Source organism: Sceloporus undulatus, chromosome 3, assembly GCF_019175285.1.
Source record: "Sceloporus undulatus isolate JIND9_A2432 ecotype Alabama chromosome 3, SceUnd_v1.1, whole genome shotgun sequence".
Lineage (NCBI taxonomy): Eukaryota > Metazoa > Chordata > Lepidosauria > Squamata > Phrynosomatidae > Sceloporus > Sceloporus undulatus.
The window spans coordinates 18,033,836-18,053,605 of NC_056524.1; the positions used below are offsets into that span (position 1 = coordinate 18,033,836).

The window sequence follows — 19,770 nt, forward strand, 5'->3', positions numbered from 1 at the left end:
TTTGGATATTATATTTTGTGCATTTGGGTTGGTCCTATAAAGGCACCACAGTTTTGTGGGTTTTGGATATTATATTTTGTGCATTTGGGTTGGTCCTATAAAGGCACCACAGTTTTGTGGGTTTTGGATATTATATTTTGTGCATTTGGGTTGGTCCTATAAAGGTGCCACAGTTCTGTGGGTTTTGGATGTTATCCTATGCATAGCTATGCAGCCAAGATGGCTGCCCTTGATTCGCGCGCTTTCTTCCCTCAGCGCTAAAACGGGAGAGGAGCCATAACGGGTGACGAGGGCGACCAATGGGACGGCGCGGTGCTCTGAAAGTGCCCAATCGCGGCGCGAGAAGGCGAAAGGGGGCGTGGCTCCTCGTTGCTGTGGGGATTTTCGCGGCATTTGAAGGGAAGGGAGGCGTTCTTCTCGAGGCGAGGTCTGACTGGGGAAGCCTTCAAGAGGCCGACGGAAAGGGCTTTGTTTTTAAAGGGGCTCCGCTCCTGAGGGTGAGCGGGAGGAGGCCCGTTTCACCCAAAGGAGCCCGTCTGTCTTCGGGGAGGGGCTGCATCCGCGCTGTAGAAATAGCCCAGTTCGACACCGCTTTAACTCCAGTGACTCAATGCTATGGAATTCTGGGAACTACCATTTGTTACGTCATTAGAGCTTTCTGACAGAGAAGGCTAAATGCATCACGAAACTACAGTTCCCAGGATTCCATAGTACTGAGCCATGGCTGTTAAAACGGTCTGAAACTGGGTTATTTCTGCAGTGTGGCTGCACTCCTTATCAGTCTTTGGGAAAGAGCTGCCTCTGGGCTGTAGAAATAATGCAGTTCGCTAACACTTTAACTGCCACGGCTCAGTGCTTTGCAGTTCTGGAATTTGTAGTTTGCTGCGGCCCCAGAGGTCTCTCTGACAGAGAAGGCCAAATGCCTCACTAAACTACAGTTCCCAGGATTCCATAGCACTGAGCCAGGGCAGTGAAAGCGGCCTCAAACTGGATTATTTATACTGGATTTACCCATCGTACAGAATCCTGGGATTTGTAGTTCGTTGTGGCACCAGAGCTCTCCGACGGAGAAGGCTGGATGTATCACAAAACTACAAATCCCAGGATTCCGTAGCATTGCGCCGTGTCAGTTAAAGCGGTCCCAAACTGCGTTGTTTCTGCAGTGTGGATGCAGCCCCCAGAGACCCAGCGTCTTTCCCTTTTTATTTTTTGCCCCTGAGTTTGGTTCCTGAGAAAATCCCTCTCAGGCCTTGCTTATATATTTTCTCCTGTCCTCATATTAGTTTTGAGGGGCTTCAGGTGCATTTACATTGCAGCAGAAATGGTTCAGTTTGGCACTGCTTTTTAAGTGCTGCAGCTCCATCCTGTGCAGTCCTGGGATTTGCAGTTTTGCAAGGATCTCTTCAGCCTCACAGAACTACACAATGTGAACTACAACTACAAATCCGTAGGATGGGGCCATGGCGGTTAAAGTGTGTTGCACTACTTCAATATTGAGGTTTGGCTGCACACTCTGACTTGCTCAGTGCTATGGAAACTTGAAGTTTTGTAGCTTCTTGTGGCTCCGAATCTCTCTGGGGGACAATGCTAAATGCCTCATAAAGCTGCAGATCCCATGATTCTGCAGGATGGAGCCATGGCAGTGAAAAGGGTGTCAAACTGCTTTCATTTTGAAGTGTGGTTACACTCTTTGACTTGCTCAGTGCTCATATGGAAGTCTGGGAGTTGTAGTTTGTTGTGGCACCAGAGCTCTGATGGAGAAGGCAGAGTACAGCGGACCCTTGGTATCCTCTGGGGTTTGCTTCCAGGACCCTTTGTGAATTCCAAAATCCGTGGATGTTCAAGTCCCATTAAATACAATGGCATAGCAAAATGGTGTCCTTTATGTAAAATGGCAAAATCGTGGTTTGTTTTTTAGAATTTATATATTTCTTGGAATATTTTCAAGCAGTGGATGCTTGAATCTGTGGATGAAGAATCCATGGATATGTAGGACTGACTGTATCTCACAAAACTACAAATCCCAGGATTATGTAGGACCATGGCAGCTAAAGTGGTGTCAAACTGCATTGTTTCTACAGTGCAGATGTAGAAATATCTCTTAGGAGAGGAGTTGCGCCTGCACTACAGAAATAACGCAGTTTGACGCCACTTTTAACTGCCCTTGGCTCCTTACTATGGAATCCCTGGATTTGTAGTTTTTGTGATACATTTAGCCTTCTCTATCAGAGAGCTCTGGTGCCACAACAAACTACAATTCCCAGGATTCCCTAGCCCACTTAAATGTGTTGATAGGAAATCTCAAAACTTAAAACCCTTACAAAAAACCACGCTGGAACATCAGCTTCAGCACTTAAGCAAAGCTGAGTAATAACTGAATGGGGGGGGGTTCAAATTTGCAAGTGATCTCTGGTGTGAAAGTTTCAATTCAGCATCCCAAACTATAATGAAAATAAGTTTTGTTATGTACCTTCAAGTTGTTTCCAATTTATGGCGACCCTAAGGCGAACCCTGTCATGGGGTTTTCTTGGCAAGATTTGTCCAGAGGAGGTTTGCCATTGCCTTCTCCTGAGGCTGAGAGAGTGTGACTCACCTAAGGTCACCCATTGGTTTCATGGCCGAATGAGTTCCATTTTATACCGCATCATTTCTTTTCTAAATTCAAGGTGGTGTGCAGCCGGCCCTTCTTATACACCGATTTTTTATACACGGATTCAAGCATCCACAGTTTGAAAATGTTCAAAAAAATATAAATTTCAAATATCAAACCTTGTTTTTCCATTTTTTATAGGGAACACCATTTTGCTATTTCATTATATTTAATGGGACTTGAGCATCCACGGATTTTGTTATCCATGGGGGATCTTGGAACCAACCCCCAGCGTATAACAAGGGTCCACTGTACATTACTTTAGGGTTTCCAGAGTGAAAAACAAGGGCGGCCTTGTTTCCCTTTAAGGGAATTTCAACAGGTGTTGTTACCTGGCTGCATAATAAGCAACACCTGCTGAAATTCCCTCTTGTACCCAAATATTTAAAGGTACAGGCGTCATCTCCCTAGGAATTCTGGGAACTAGCTTTGTGAGACCTTTAGCCTGCCCTGTCAGAGAGCTCTGGGGCCACAGTAAACTACAGTTCCCAAGATTCCCTAACACTGAGCCAGGGCAGTTAAAGTGGTCTCAGACTGGATTATTTCTGCAGTGTGCTTTGGACCTTATATTTTCTTTGAATATTTTCAAGATGTGGATAGTTGAATCTGTGGATACGGAGGGCAAACTGTATTTACAAATAAGTTATACCACTTGCATATTAAGGGCCCTTTTACACTACACAGTTACAGCACTAAGATGCCACTTTAATTCTCTTAGGTGCTTCCTGTGGAATCCTGGGATTTGCAGTTTGTGAGGGGCATTTAGAATTCTCAGCCAAAGAGCTTTAATGCTTCACCAGATTATAAATCTCAGAATTGCATAAGAGGCAGCCATGGCAGTTAAATCATAGTACTATTATTGTGTAATGTGAAGGGGACTTAAGTGATTTATACTGTATTCTTTCTTTAATGGGTTTGTGATGGCTCTCTATATCCTCATGTAAACATGTGAAGTAGGTCAGGGTGACAGAAAGTGATCCCACATTTCCTCACCAATGTGTTATCTACCTCATATGCTTATTGGTGGGTTACAGACCACCCGTTTGGGGTGGCCTGTAACCAGCCCTTTCCCCGCTGTATCAGGACCTCAGCTGTCACAACGGCAGCCTCTGAGGCCCCGATCCACCGCTTTCCAGGCCGCGGGGAAGCGGCAAAAGGCCGCTTCCCCACGGCCTGGAAAGGGGTGTCCTTGGGGCTTCATGCCCCAAGGACACCCGATGGCGGCGGGGAGGAGGAGAAAGGGGCCGCTCGGCCCCTTTCTTCCTTGCATCGCTGGCGCAGCCGTCTAAAGGCTGCGCCAGCGACACAAACCGCAGAAGGAGCTCTGTTTCGGAGCTCCTTGTGCCGTGGAAAGGGCACTCTATGCACGCTTGCGTGACGACGTCAAACCGCACCGCCTTGTTTGGAGGCGGCATGGTGGTGACGTAGTAATGGCGGCGCCTATCTGTATAGGGCACCGCCATTTTGTATGGACTGGGTCCATATTAGGGTTAGGGGCGTCAAGAAGTGACACCCCTTTCTAACCCTAGTACGTGCTTGTCGCATACTAGGGTGCCTGTTTGTAACAGGCCTTTGTTACATTTATCCATTTTTCTTCTTCCCTAGAGCTCTGGCAGAGAGTATGGTTATTCCAGCTGTTTCTTCACAGCACAGAGTGCTTTGCTTCCTTTTTATCTTTACAGTAACCCAGGCAGCATCTGCATTGCAAAAATAATGCAGTTTGATAACACTTTAATTGCCATGACTCCATGCAGTGTAATCCTGGGTTTTGTATTTTGTTGTGGCATCAGAACTCTCTAACAGAGAAGGCTAAATGTTTCACAAAAGTACAGTTCCCAGAATTCCATAGCCTTGAGGCAGTGTGGCACAGTGGTTTGAGCATTGGACCATGACTCAGGGACCAGGGTTCGATTCTCAGCTCGGCCATGAAACCCACAGTGTGACCTTAGGCATGTCACACTCTGTCAGTCTCAGGAGAAGACAATGGCAAATCCTTTGAACAATTCTTGCCAAGAAAACCCTCATCCTTTCAGGACTCAGCATGCCACCTAAACCACAATTAGGCAGGAGCACAAGTCACAATTACAGTATTATGCTTACACACTTGAGTGGGGAGATGAAGCAAATTTTCATTTTTTGGCTTTAGCTAAACAGAATTATAGAATCGTATAGCAGGAAGAGACCCCAAGGGCCATCCAGTCCAACCCCCTGCCGTGCAGGAACTCTCAATCAAAGCACCTCTGACAGGTGAACATTCAGCCTCTGTTTAAAGACTTCCAAAGAAGGAGGTTATTGAAAAGGTTATTTCTGAGTTGGCCTGGAGCTCTTCCTCAAACAAAGACTTATCAGTTCAATTCTCTGACTGTAATTATTTGAACCTAGTAGCCCCAGAAAGAGGCTTATGACTTAAAATGAGGAGGAACACAGCAGAAGGGGAAAGAGATGAGCAGTTAAGATACAGACAACAATTTGATTAGTTACTCTCAAGGGCGCTTACAAATCTCTTCTAACCTAGATATTGTCTGCTACTAAACTGTCCAAGTTATTTTATTTATAATGAAACACTGTAATATGAGAGCCAGCATAATGCACTTTGAGCATTGGAGTAGGACTTCAGGAGACCAGGGTTCACTTAGGCTTGGAAATCCAGAGGATTTCTCTCTCATCATACTCTCAGCCAAAGAGAGAAGGCAGTGGTCAACCTCCTCTGAGTAGATTTTTCTGAGAAAGCCCCTTAAGAGTTCACCCCTTGACAGTGTGAAGGCACATAACAGCAACAACAGGATGGCATTGAATATGGGCAACTCTGTACAGATCTTACTGTGTTTTAGTATTGTAAATTCTGGGATACTTCATAGAATATTCTATGATATCTTTTTGACAGTTTTCTTGAAACAAAAGCAGCCACAATAACCTTGGGTGGACTAAAATGCCTAAAGCCACATAGGAGCAGAGCAAAATAGACTCTTTGGAGACTGACTTGCAAGTCCTTGATACCATTGCCAAAAAGCCTTAGCTTGAATAAGCATCCGATACGTCAGGGATGGGAAAAACACGGGACTGCAATTCCCAGCATTTATCACCATTGGCTATACTGGCTAGGGCTGTTGGGAGTTGTAGTCCTCCAGATAGTCAACTACATTTGAAAGGCAGCACTTTGCCCATCTCTGCAATACAGCTGTCACAGTTGAAGAACATGGAAAAGGATCTCTTCAGATGAGCTATGTATATGGATGAGTAGGTTAATAAAAGAGGTTCTTGTATCTACAACCCTTCTGTTCTGTGCATCCCTTTCAGGAAAACATTGACTGCTCAAGCTGCTGTTAAATGAATAGCATTCATATCACATAATTGGATTTAATTCTGTTATTTTTATTTATTTTAGCAGATTACACCTGGAGAGATGAACGGGCGGGCTCGCGCTAAAGCCCGAGGGCTTTCTAGAGGAGAAGGGTTCTTCAGACAACCTGATTCTCCCAGAGTGGTATGTGAAATCTGGCTGTCTTTTACAAAATGTTATGTTCTCTTGGGTACATTACGGCTTGATTTATCCATTAGCACGATGAAGCAGATTGTCACAAACTGTATATTTGGGCAGACTATTAAACTGAAGCAAAATGTTTGGTATTAGTTTATTATATGTGTCCTACCAAAATATATTGCATAATTGCTGCAGTACAGTGGAGCCTTGCCTTATGCAGGGATCCATTCCAGACCCCCCACGTAAGGCAAATACCACATAAGCTCAAGCCCCATTGTAATATTGTTATTCCTAACCTTCCTGGGATATACCTATGAATGAGCTAGTGACAAGGTTTGTATTACCAAGCAAGAATGGAGATGTTCAGAAGTTATTCTGTAAACTGTGATATTTCTCTTAGAATGTTTTGGTTTCTTCTGATGTTTGTTAAAAAAAAACCACAGATGTTTAATGATTCTGTTTTTATTCAGATTTTTTAAGGTACTAGTTATAAAATGTATCTTATATTATTTCTAAACTGCTTTTGAAAAATGTCTGTTTTGAAAGGCAGGCAGCATATAAATCTATAAATAAACATAAATTATATACAGTATATGTTTCTGTCAGAAAGACAATCTCATATTATTGCTGTCTGTCATTTGGGGTGGCTAACCCCATTAATCCTGAGTGTAGTTTCTAATGTTGTATTGTTTGGTTTCAGCAGTAGACTATAAACTGTTCATTTTATAGGGACTGAGCAAAGAGGAGAATCTTCAGTAGCCTGCAGCATAATTTCATATCATTCTTGGCCTAATTTCAAAAGCTCTCTATAAACAATCAGTTCAGACCCTGGGCAAGATCAGTCTGTTCTTCCTTCAGCAGTCTCCTGGCAGAGATAGGAGAGTTAGAGGGAAAGGATTGACACATTATTTTAATTGTTCGTACATTTTGAAAATCTGTTTCAATTCCATTAACATTGGAAGGGGTTCTTTTTTATTTTTAGTGAATACATTGAACTTGTTTTGATGGTAAACTATAAACAGAAGAATAGTTGTGGATGGGCACTCTATTTTTGTTGTCTTATTTTTCTAGGCAACTTTTGACAATACTGGCCTGATGCAGACCGCTGGTTTGCAACAGCCTGGGGCCAATTCTAGGGTTCTGGAGCACACAGCATCCACACGCTCCAGAACCCTAGCACATATGGACGGTGCCATCTTTGCACAGCGCCGTCCATATGGGGTGCATTTGCATGACACAAGTGCAGCGGTGTGTCCACACATCCGGGTGCTGCGCTTACGTCATGGATACGCAACAGACGCAGCCATGGCATGTGGAGTGCGCCACAAAAAGAAACTGATTTTCACATCTTCTTTTTACTCTGGAGGGATGCCGCACAGTTTGATTGCTGTGGTGTCCCTCTGGAGTTAAAATGGGGGTTTCCAGTCGTCTGTTTTCGGGTGGTCTGTTGAGCCCCATTGTTTCTGTGGTGAAATCACACAATAACAGAACTAATCTTGACCACCAATAAAATAGTAAGTGGCTAGATTCAAAATGATGTATCCTAGAGTTTCCCAGTCTTAATACTTGAGATAGTTTAAGTGTGTGAACAAGTGAAAGCATATACATGGGAGCTTTTAGTCTGTTTAATTTTTTGTATAATGTATATGTAATTTTTGATTTTATTATTGTATCGTATGAATTGTTTTATTATTGCTGTAAGCCGCCCTGATCTTGGGAAGGAGCGGGATACAAATAAAAAGTTTATTTATTATTATTATTATTATTATTATTATTATTATTATTATTATTATTTATACATTTTTTTCTTACACAGAAATCAGTGTGGGAAAAGTACCAGTGCAGAAAGGAGTTATGTATTCATCTCCTTTAGTTTTTCCTTTAGTTTTCATTTCCTTCTTACCTTACCAGGGTTATTCAGGGAACGGTGATCTTTTAGCTTTACAAAGTGAGAACGAAGATGTTAAAAGCGACACAAGATCTGGAAAAAGTTCACCAAAATGTAAGTGTATGAATTAATGGTGCAATAACTATTAAAATGTTATGGACTTCAAAGCATGTATGTATGTATTTATATCCTGCCCCCTTTTTTGACATGGTCACAAGATAGCTTAAACGTAGACACAGCTAAAACATGATAGAAAGTTTTAAAAGACTCTTAAATGAATTGTCATATTAAAAATAAAGTAAAGCCCCCCCCCCCCTTTGACAAGATTGTCTAGTTATATCCCAATTGTAGGGGGTGATGCTCACCTTGTTACTAAGCAAATGGAGTCAGCATTGCAAAGATGGCTCGGAGATCATGTGGCCAGCATGACTGCACAGAATGCTGCTACCTTTCCACCAAAATGGTACCTATTTATCTACTTGTGCTTTTTATCTGCTTTCAGTCTGCTAGGTTGGCAGAAGCTAGTACAGTGGTACCCCGGGATACGAAAGCACCGCGTTACGAAATTTCCGGGATACGAAAAAAATGAATAGAAAAAAACTGTTTCGGGTTACGTTTTTTTTTTTCGGCTTACGAAAAAAAATTTGGTGCTTTTCGGCGCTTTTTCACACGGAATCGCGGCTTCCAGCGCTAGCGCCTATGGCTTTTTCGGCTTGCGAAAGATTTCGGGTTACGAAGGGCGCCGCGGAACGGATTATTTTCGTAACCCGGGGTACCACTGTATTAGTGATGGGAGCTCACTCTGTCATGTGGCACTTGAATCTCGAACTGCTGATCTGCTGACCTTAAGGTCATCAGAGTCGGCATCTTAACTGCCGAACCACTAGGTCCCACAGTTGTCATACTAAACACCAATAATTTCTGCACTAGTTGTGCAAAAGATTTTTAATGGTGTTTCTGCATTTCACTTTTACCCTTATTGTTCAGCCTTTGAAATGACTTCATACTGTTTTAAATTATTCATGTTTTTTTAAAGTTGTCATTAAAACACCAGTAATTTAAAACAGTATGAAGTCATTTCAAAAACATAACAATAAGAGTAAAAGTGCAATGCGCAAACATAATTTAAAAAACCTTTTTGCACAACCTTTTTATTTTATAAATCTCCTTTTTTATTTTATTTAAATAAAAAGGAATGCCAACCTGTTGGTTGAAGGGGACCAGGGATGATACTAGCCTAGACTTCTGTGGAAGAGAATTCCACAGCCTGGGAGCAGCCACTGACAAGGCTCACTCTCATGTTTTCACAAGACAGGCCTGTGACTTTGATAAGACCTAGAGAAAGGCCTCTTCTGAGTATCTTAAGATTCAGGTTGGATCATACAGGGTGGTATGACTCAGGTCCAGGCTATTTGGCAGACCATATCTCCCTGTATGAAGTGGCCCAGGCTCTGATACTCTCATGAGAGGCCTTTCTCTCAATCCCACCACCATCATATACACTCTCGGTGGGGTTGCGAGAGAGGACCTTCTTGGTGGCTGCCCCTAGACTCTGGAACTCCCTTTCTAGGAAGACCAGAATGGTCCCCTCTTTGTTGTCCTTTTGCCAGCAGGCTAAGACCTTCCTATTCAGACATGCATTCAGAACAGAAAGTTTTTAGAGAACATCCTGAGGGCATTGTATTTTAAAGTGTATAGTTTTTAAGTGCTTTTATCTTTTTAAATTGTATTCTATTTTTAAACAAATTATCTGTTTTAATATTGTAATAGTTTAGTTTGATTTTAATTGCCACTTTTGTAAGCTGTTAACTATACTGTGCTTTTAGACTGTAAGTTGCTTTGAGTCCCAATTTTTGGGGAAAAGCAGAGTACAAATCATCATCATTATCATCATCATCATCATCCAGTCTTTCAGGTAGTCTGGACCTAAGCTGTATAGGGATTTACAGGTGATAGCCCACATGTTAAATTGTGCCTAGAACCAAACCCAGCAGTCTGGTGAAGGAAATGGAATTAAGATAGGCCCGTTACAGACTGCCCAAAAGGGGCGGTCTTGGGCTGCTGCCGGTTGCAGCGCGGAGGAGCTGCAGCAGCCAAACCGTGCGACTCCTCCGCGCTGCAAAAAAGGAGTGCAGAAATCGCACTCCTTCCGGCAACCCGGAAAAGCCGCCGCAAGTGCCAAAGCGCGCACTCGCGACGGCTCTTCCGGATTTAGACATCCGGACGCTGTGCGTCCGTTACGTCAAGATGGCCGCGCTCGTCTAAATAGGGCGCCGCCATCTTGCCGTACGGAATACACGCAAGGGGCAAGGCGCGTCCGGAAGCGCCGCCCCTCGCGCGTATTCCTGGCGCAACGACTGCGCCGCTTAGGCCCGACTGTAAGGCGCCATAGACTCCTTACCTCATCCTCCCCACCTCATAGGCCTCACCTGCTGCTGCAACCTTGCCTCCCAACTTTGCCTCCTTACCTCCTTTACTGCACAAAGAAACAAGTTGGACAGAACCAAATTGGTTAACTGGGACCCCATACAGACAGGCCAAAATAAAGCTGCTTTGGGTCACTTTGGAGGTATGCTATATAAATGATGCATGCGTACTAAGAGTCTGGAAGTTGCGCCAAAGCTGCACTCCAGTCCTTAGGAGCGGATCGTGGCTTTGGTGCGGCTTCCAGATTTTTAGTACGCATACATCATTTAAACAGCGTACCTCCAAAATGACCAGAAGCAGGTTTATTTTGGCCTGTCTGTATGGGGCCTGGGAGAGATTAACCTGCTTAGCATCGTTCAGCCATGTCTTCATGAGACAAGCCAAGTCAGCGTGCTCATCAAGGATTAGGTGCTGGATCCTTGCTTTTTTCCCATTTACACACCAGACATTGATCAAGAGCATTTTCAGCTGTTGAAATATTCTAATGTTTACAAAATATTCCAAGTGCTAGTGGTTCCTGAAGAAGGAGGCTCCTCCCTCCCTAACTGTCCACCCGCCTGCTTTCCACCTGGGCAGGAGCGGCCCAGAGAGACTCTGGGGCTAGCCTGTAGACAGAGGCTCCTCCCTCCCTAACTGTCATAGTTCGGCCTCTGAGGGAGAGAGAAGGCTGGCCCAGTACCATCAGGGGCTGGCCTGTAGACAGAGGCTCCTCCCTCCCTAACTGTCATCGTTTGGCCTCTGAGGGAGAGAGAAGGCTGGCCCAGTACCATCAGGGGCTGGCCTGAAGAAAGAGGCCCTTCCCTCCCTAACTGTCCACCCGCCTGCTTTCCACCTGGGCAGGAGCGGCCCAGAGAGACTCTTCCTTGCCGCCGGAGCGGCGTTTCTCCAGGGGGAGGGGCCGGTGAGAGCGGCCTCCATAAAGCCGGCTCGCCTGGGCAGGAGCGGCCCAGAGGACTCTGTTTTTCATTTTGTTTTGTAAACCGCCGTGATCATAGGAACCGCGGTATATAAATAAAATTTCAATCAAAAATCAATCAATCAAAATATGCACATAGCCAGGACCCAGTAATCTGTTTCCCTTGCTCTAAGACTCATTCATATCTGAAGTAAAATCACTTATGGTAGTAGCACAGATTACATCCTGCTAAACGATGTTGCTTACATTGTAAACTAGGGCGCGTTACAGACCGCCCAGAATGGGTGGTCTGCCGCCACCGTCATTTGCAACGCGGAGGAGCCCCAGTGTCCAAACTGCGCGGCTCCTCTGCGCTGCAAATAAGAAATGCCAAAATGGCGCTTCTCTTTGGGTCGCGGTTATGACGCCGTGAGGCGCCAATGGCGCACTCGCGATGTCATATGCGCTGCGTGACGTGCAGACGCAACGTTCCGCTACGTCAAGATGGCGGCCCCATGTAGAACGGGGGCCGCCATTTTGTACGGACTCGGTCCGTATTAGGGTTAGGGGTGTCTGGAAGTGACGCCCCTTTCTAACCCTAGTACGGACCCTAACCCTACAGGCCCGTCTGTAACGGGCCTTTGTTCACAAAATTTTAGTCAATCAGTAATTATTTACTGGGTCAATATGCAAATAAAAGCGTAGAATCAGCTATGATGTTTAGAATGTAATACATATTAACAATAAATGAATAGTTTTTTGTGGGTTTTTCAGGCTATGTGGCCATGTTCTAGAAGAGTTTTTTCTTGACGTTTCGCCAGCATCTGTGGCTGGCATCTTCAGAGAAAGCTTGGCTGAAAAAAGTTTCTCTGAAGATGCTAGCCACAGATGTTGGCGAAACATCAGGAAGAAACTCTTCTAGAACATGGCCATATAGCCCAAAAACCCCACAAAAAACTATGAATGCCAGCCATGAAAGCCTTCGAATTCCCAATAAATGAATAGCATGACAGGATGCCAGTATGCTTTTAGCTACATCTGATAATATGACTATGTTTTGTGTAGCAAACATTATTCCGACTGTTTCCGTATATATATTCATGATAGTTTTATCTCACATAGAATCAGAGTTGGAAGGAGCCCTTTTTGCCATCAGATTCAGTCCCCCATTCAGTCCCCCATTCAATGCATGAAATTTAGCTAGATCATCCCCAACAGGTAGTTGTCCAGCCTCTTTTTGAAGACATCCAGAGAAGGAGACCCCACCACCTCTCTAGGCAATTGGTTCCTTTGTTGAAGTTCCTTCAAATGTTCAGTCAAAATTTACCCTCCTGTAACTTCAAACCAATAGACCCTACCCTCTAGGGCAGCAGAGAACATTCTTCTTGAGGCCTCTAAGATTTTACCTCTCACCTTTTTCCTTTTCAAGATGGTTTTTCTGTTGGAACTTCTGGCTATAAAGTGATGGATAGAGGGGGAAGGATCCGTTGTAACTTGGAAGACATGGGAATAAGAACTAGGGAGACAATGGAACATGTCAGAGATTCTAAAACAGGTAATATGTAGTAATATGTTGTTTTCATTGCAAATCAACTATATTCTTCTCCTCGTGTAGCCTTTATTCAGTAGTGTATTAGTACTTGTGTGGCCATCTCCATTAATCCTTGGGTAGGCCCAAGAATTATGTTTGTTACAGTGCAAAGTGATTCTTTGAAATGCTAGTGAAATCAGCAAATACACTCATCCCTCCCAATTCACTCTGCCCCTCCCCACAAATCGGAAATAGCTCATGATAGTCAAGCCCAATTGGTTATAATGGGAGCACACACACCGTTTTGTCCCTTCCTGCTTGCTTTCTGCGAAGGACCAAAACTGCAGATCCCAAGTCCACCAATGGGGAGGGATGAGTGTATACATATTTTGAGAGACAAGCCATTCTGAAGAACAGGAAGAGACCTCCTAATCATATATTAATAATCTGAAATGTACATGAGCCTTTTTCCTGCATATGCTATCCCATTGCTCACTCCCTTACATGAACTAGCAAACAACCAGAAAGAAAAACTATGGCTAACAGAGAACAATTAACAGGTGAAATATGCAGGAACTACAAGATGGTTGGCTGTATATTTTAATTTGTTTCAAAGCTGTATACCATCTCAGTTTATGAAACACTGGTGGGTTATAGACCGCCGCCGCCGCCGTTTGCTCCGTAAGGGAGCAGTCGCAGCCACACTGCGCGGCTCCCTTGCGGAGCAAAAAAGAAGCTCCAAAATGGAGCTTCTTTCTGCGGCGCCCTAATGACGTCGCGAGGCGCCGCTGGCGCACTCGCGACATCATTAGCGCTGCGACACGTCTGGACGCTATGCGTCCGATACGTAAAGATGCCGCTGGCCGTGTGGAACGGCCGGCGCCATATTGTACGGACAGAGTCCGTATTAGAGCCAGGGGCGTCTAGAAGAGACGCCCCCTTTTTAAAATGGGACGTCCTGCAGACATCCCAAGTGCCAGTCTGTAGCCGGCCTATGATTCTGTAAACTTGGTCATTGTTGTCATAGCCACCAACCAATAAGTGTTCATAGATGCTCATTTCCTGCTGCTTGAGACTGAATAGTAGCTTTTTAGTAGCTTGAATTGGCAAGGTTGAATGCACGATTTCTGTGGAAACAAAGACTGAGAAAGTAGGTTATGATTAAATCTTAGGTTTCAGTATTCATAAACAGATTGACTACACTGGCAGTACTTCCTGGGGTTAATTGTGAGAGTAGAAGTAATTAGATTTCTAACAAGAAACATACAGGCCTAGAAAATCCGCTCACATCAGAATAACGAGATGGGGCTAGCATTCAGCTTTTTCCTTTAGCAGTTCTTCTGAAGACAAATTTATTCTACTTAAGACTACAAACAGTGGTATCATAACCCAACACAACTGAAGTGTTGTGGCTGCAATAGATCTATTAATAAATCATCCTGAACAGAAAATGAACACATATTTAGTTATTTAAATTTTATTTACTTTATTTTCATATTAAAGTTCATCTGAAAGAATATGGCTCTTTGAGGACTGGGTGAATAGCTCCCCATCTGGAAATGGGAAAGGGCATAATAGTCAGAATAAATAGTATTACATTGGTGTTTCCACACTACACAATTGTAGCAGTTTGGTTCTTTAACTTACATGGCTTCATCCTATGGTACACCACTATTTGTAATTTTGTAAGGCACTTGGCATTCACTACCAAAGAGTTCTAATCCTGTAACTCAGGGAAGGACAAGAGAGAACAAAGAGCACCTCACTAAACTACAGATCCCAAGATTTTGTAGGATGGACCCATGGAATTAGCAGTGGGATCAAAGTGCTATAACTGTACAGTGTGGATACACTAATTTTAAAGGAAGGAGAACCAGAGCACACACTGTTCTTGTAGGTGAATTCTCTATAAATAAAGAACCACAGCTGAGAATGCAGACTTTTTGTGCATTGCCTTCTGTCTTTGGCCACACGATGAGAAGGCCTGATTCATTAAAAAAGGCATTGATGTTGGGGAAGGTAAAGGGCAATAGAAAGAGAGGAAGACCACATGCCAGATAGATAGACTGAATCGGAGTGACCACAAACCTGAGCAGAGAGGTAGAGGATGGGGGTTTTGGAGACATCTCCTTCCCAGGGGCACCATGAGTTGAGGTTGAGTCAAAGGCAGCTAACAACAACATCTGTCTTATCTGGAGTTAAAGTATGTTAAAACATGTTCAAATAAAAGGCAACATGCAACACTTCAAATGTGTATATGCTAAGTGCTGAGGTCCATACATGTGTAAATCCATTATCATAGGAGGGCAATTGATGAGTCAGTTAATTGTCTCAGTAAATTTCCATTCACCCAGACAAGCAACACACTGAAGAGTTAAAAGAATGCATATTTGTAAGAGCAAGATCTTAAACAATTTTGTTTATTTCAGGCTCCAGTGGAATTCCTGTAAAGGTTGTTACCAACCTGTTCAGTTTAGGCATCCCCAAAGAATGGCAATTGTACCAATACCATGTAGCATTTATCCCGGAGATGGAATCCAGACGCTTGCGGATTGCACTGTTGTACAGCCATCCTGAATTTCTGGGGAAAGCCAAAGTGTTTGATGGAGCAACACTGTTTCTTGCACACAAACTGGAAAATGAGGTAAAGTAAATCTCTCATTCACTCTGTTATTAAAAATTATAAAAATGAACCAGCCTTCATTCATCCTGCTATACATCTGCCCATGAAGTTTAAGTGAGAGGGTAAGGAAATGTTTTAGGGTTGGGGGGGGGATAGCTCTTTCCTATTTGCATTCCCCTCAGTCTTAGAAAAGGGTTAGGTACTTATGCATCTGGCACAACTTGACTGCTGGCTTTAGACCTGCTTACTTTCAGTATGTGGAACCTGAGATAATACATTGCTTGACAGAATATATATTCTCCATCTCAAAGTAGAAGGTGTAAAGTGTTTTTTTTTTTTTTTGTCATTGTCTTGATTTCAAATTACAATGTAACATTAATCCTCTTGTCCTAATATATGTCTTTTTTTTAAAAAAGTAAGTTATAAGAAACATGATTTTAAAACTAACAGGATAATTATTGTGATTGACACATTACATCCAGACTAGAGCAGCAGGTTCTATAATCCCTGAAGGGCAACATCTTTATTCTGAAATCTTCAGGGCAAAAGGCGTGATTGGGATTTGGGATGGAAATGATTATGTAAGGATATTCATAGACTGCTGTACAATTTGGAACCTATTTTCAGAAATCTCATTCTGGGCCTTATTTAGATTTAAATTTTCTCAGTTTGGTACTGTTGTTATTGTTGTTAGCTGCCCTTGACTTGACTTAGACTGATGGTGACCTTATTGATAAGGCATAACCAGGCCCCTCTGTCCTCCACTGCTCTGCTTAGATCTTGTAGATTTATGCCCATGATCTCCCCCATTGAGTTTAGCCATCTTCTCTTTCTACTGCCTGCTACCTTTCCTAGTATTATTGTCTTTTCTAATAAGTCATGTCTTTTCATGATGTAGCCAGAGTACAACAACCTCAATTTAATCATCTTGGTTTCCAGGGACTTCCAGGGACTATTCAGTCTTGATAATGTTCAGGGACCCATTTGTTTGTCTTTTACTTTTATGGTTTCCTCATTTTCTAGGTAGAATATTTGTGGATTCTCTGTGGTCATTATTCTTGTTTTATGTTCAGCAACAAGCCTGCCTTTGCACTACCTTCCTTGGCCTTTCTTAGTAATGATTCGAAGTCTATGATATATACTACTGTGCTAGTAGTATGGAGTCATCTGCATATCGACTTAGATTGTTGATGTTCTTTCCCCCTATCTTCACTTCTCCTTCCTCTACTTTTAAACCTGCTCTTTCTATGGTGCTATATGGATGATAAAACAATTACATTTCTTGATAACAAGAATCCAATCCTGGTGATTAGTATACTCGCTCCAAATATATAACTGTGGCTATCTGCCATCTGGAAGACATTTTAAGTTCAGCTGTTTTTGAGCTTCTCTCTAAATATTGAAATGTATACATTACAGTACAATGTTTGTAATTCATCATCCATCTTATGCTTAAAAATGAGTCCTACAACAAAATGTGATAGTATACTTTAGGTTACATCTGCATTCTATTAACTCTTTCGTTCAGTTTTCAGTTGAGCCTGTGCTGTCTGCCCCTGGTGCTCAACTGGGTTCGTCCCTGAGTCAGTGTGGGGATGGGCAGATGTTCACACACCCATCCCTTCACCGGCTCAGGACTTGCCAGCATGCAAACCAACTGAGAAGCCCCCCAGTCTCCCTGTCTGATGCGGAAACAGGGCAGAGGCCCCATTAGATGCATGCCAGCGAGGTAAGGAGCATGGGGCAGGAATGACTGTCAGAAAAGCCTGGTTTTGCTGGAGTTTCCTAGAAACTTTACAAAAAAACAGAGCTATTTTACCCTGGGATAAAGGCTTTTTTACCAATCAGACCAGATATGTGTCTGTACTAGTGAGATTGGGTCTAATCCTGTTATGGTGGCATCAACCTGTGTTGTCTTAAACTAGACGATGTGAGACTCTGGGGAACCTGGGTCATTTGGATAGTATGGACAATCCCACAGGGACTAACACTGATAAAGTTAAGTACTGTTAACGGTTTTAAAAAACACATAAATAAAAGAAAGAGGAGAACTTATCTGCTTGGAAGTTCCATTCACAATATAGCAAGCAACTTCACTTGATTCCCAAAGCCTGCCAGCTGTATCAATAAAAAGATACTTGCTTGCAGACAGAAAGACAGCAGCTTAGCCTCCTTTGGTAGGCTTCCATAGCCTGGGAGTAGCCACCAGGAAAGCTTTTGGAGTTGAGGTCCCCCAGAAATGTAAACAGGATTTATAGCAGAGGAGTAAAAAGTACAGGCTGACCTAAGTGTTTGACCTCGGGAGCTCTGGTACATGTTGCTAACTAAGAGAGCATAGCTTAGGACAGGAAGACATCTCCACCAAGGCCTGGAAAGGGGGTCACAAGACAGATAGGGTGAATGGAATGTGACTAAGATGTGCTTTAATGTATTCATAAACCTGTGCTCTGATTGTAGGGTTATTCTATATGTTTAACTTTTGCTATGGCCAATGAAGGTGTCCTAGATGGGTTCCTTTGTCTAAACCCTATAAAAGACGCCATTTTTCCTTGCTTTGAAAGCTCCGGGGTTGTTTTGGAATGTGAATTCCTCCTGGAGTGACAGCTGTCAAAATAAATGAATCTGTGTTTCTATATTCATTGTGATCCCCTCCTTTCTGGTTCTGTCAGACCGAAATCTGCTGTGAGTTTAGTGAGAGAACTTGCAGTGTTTTAAAGTCACAGTAGCAGTTTTCTATAACAATAGAAATGCAAAAAAGAGAAAGCAAATAACTTATAGGTCTTTCTTTTTAGGTTACAGAACTATCTTGTGAAACGCGAAGGAATGAAACTGTGAAGATCACCATTACATTAACCCACCAGTTACTTCCCAGCAGCCCTGTGACCATTCAGTTTTTAAACATTGCCTTTAAGAAGTAAGCTATACAAGTACAGGACCTAATTTTAGACTGAGAATAAAAGCCATAGAAAATGTCAGATAATTGTCAGAAAGCAGTGAAATGTTCTTTGTAATGTTGTTCTTTGTAATATTTTGGTGCAATTTTATTGTTCCATAGGCAAAGGAAGCTATATTAGAAGCAGTGTTAACGGTTTTTACTACAAGTAATATTTTCTTTTCTGATGAGAGGAGCTTATGTTTCACAGATAGGCATACATCTGAGAAAGTTGGCTCATGCTACCATTTTCTTTCAGTTAGTCTCACAGGTTCTGCAAGATCCCTTTGCATACTGATTTTCCAGGCTAACATGGCTGTGTCTTTGAGATAGGCAATTATGTACCCTTCAGATGTTCTGAATTTTATTGTTGTTAATTGTTGTCAAGCTGACTTGGACTTTTGGTGACATCATGAATGAGAGACCTCCAAGTCACCCTGTCATCAATAGCCCTGCTCAGGTCCCACAAACTCAAGAGTTGTGGTTTTTTTGAACCCATCCATCTGGAATGTGGTCTTCTTCATTTCTTGCTACCTTCTACCTTACCAAGCATCATTGTCTTTTCTAGAGTCATGCCTCCTTATGATATCTCCAAAGTATGAGAGTCTCAATTTAGTCATCATGGCTGCTAGAAAGAGTTCAGGGTTGATTTGCTCTGAATTACAGGTCTCATACTATCTGACCTTTAGCCATGCTGGCTGGGTCTTATCGAAGTTGTAGCCCATCTGGAGAGCACCAAGTTGCTAACCTCTGCTGTGTTTAATCAATCCCCTTTAATAATTTCTTAATTCAGGTGTGCATGGTATGTACCAACTAGAAGTTTAATGTCTGCAGACAAAGGATATTTGATGGTTCTGCCAATGTGTATGGCTCTGTCAAGGCTGTGAGCCTTTCAGAATCTGGCTCCGCGTTTGTGGAACAGCCTTCTTTTGCATCTCTGGCTGGAGGAGGCTCTGATCCACTTTTGTAAAGGGTTAAACTACCCTTTCCTTAAATTCACTGGATTAAGTTGCTGAGCCTAAGGTGGTTGAGATGGGTAGCAACTGAGGAGGATTTTGTTTCTTTTTGTTTTTAGCATATTAGTATATTACAGTGCGCCCGTGCCATACGCGGCTTCCTGCTTATGTGGAAGCTGCCTGACAATATAAACGATGGTGTGTGCATCTGTGGCATATGCACCGCCATGTGCACGCGTCCCATTGTTTCTATGGGGCGTGAGCATACGCGGATTTACCTTTACGCAGAGGGGTCCAGAACAGATCCCCCATGTAAGGGGAGGACCCACTGTATTTTACTACTTAAACACTTTATAGTGTGGTGTTTATCATTTGTTTTTATTGTAT

At 43.0% G+C, this 19,770-nt stretch overlaps 1 protein-coding gene across 4 annotated transcripts in view; it reads left to right on the top strand.

Annotated features, from left to right (window-relative positions):
- The first annotated feature begins 309 nt into the window (after nucleotides 1-309).
- Nucleotides 310-19,770, top strand: part of PIWIL4 (piwi like RNA-mediated gene silencing 4) — a 53,863-nt gene continuing 34,402 nt past the window's right edge. The window contains exons 1-6 of one of the 4 annotated variants that reach the window (XM_042460603.1): nucleotides 310-427; nucleotides 6,036-6,134; nucleotides 8,043-8,133; nucleotides 12,771-12,896; nucleotides 15,302-15,516; nucleotides 18,288-18,409. In XM_042460603.1, the coding sequence (XP_042316537.1) occupies nucleotides 6,054-6,134; nucleotides 8,043-8,133; nucleotides 12,771-12,896; nucleotides 15,302-15,516; nucleotides 18,288-18,409 (635 nt within the window). In that variant the 5' untranslated portion in view covers nucleotides 310-427; nucleotides 6,036-6,053. Of the gene's footprint in view, nucleotides 498-6,035; nucleotides 6,135-8,042; nucleotides 8,134-12,770; nucleotides 12,897-15,301; nucleotides 15,517-18,287; nucleotides 18,410-19,770 lie in introns of all 4 variants that reach the window. The other 3 variants (XM_042460606.1, XM_042460604.1, XM_042460605.1) reach the window with 3 other exon arrangements.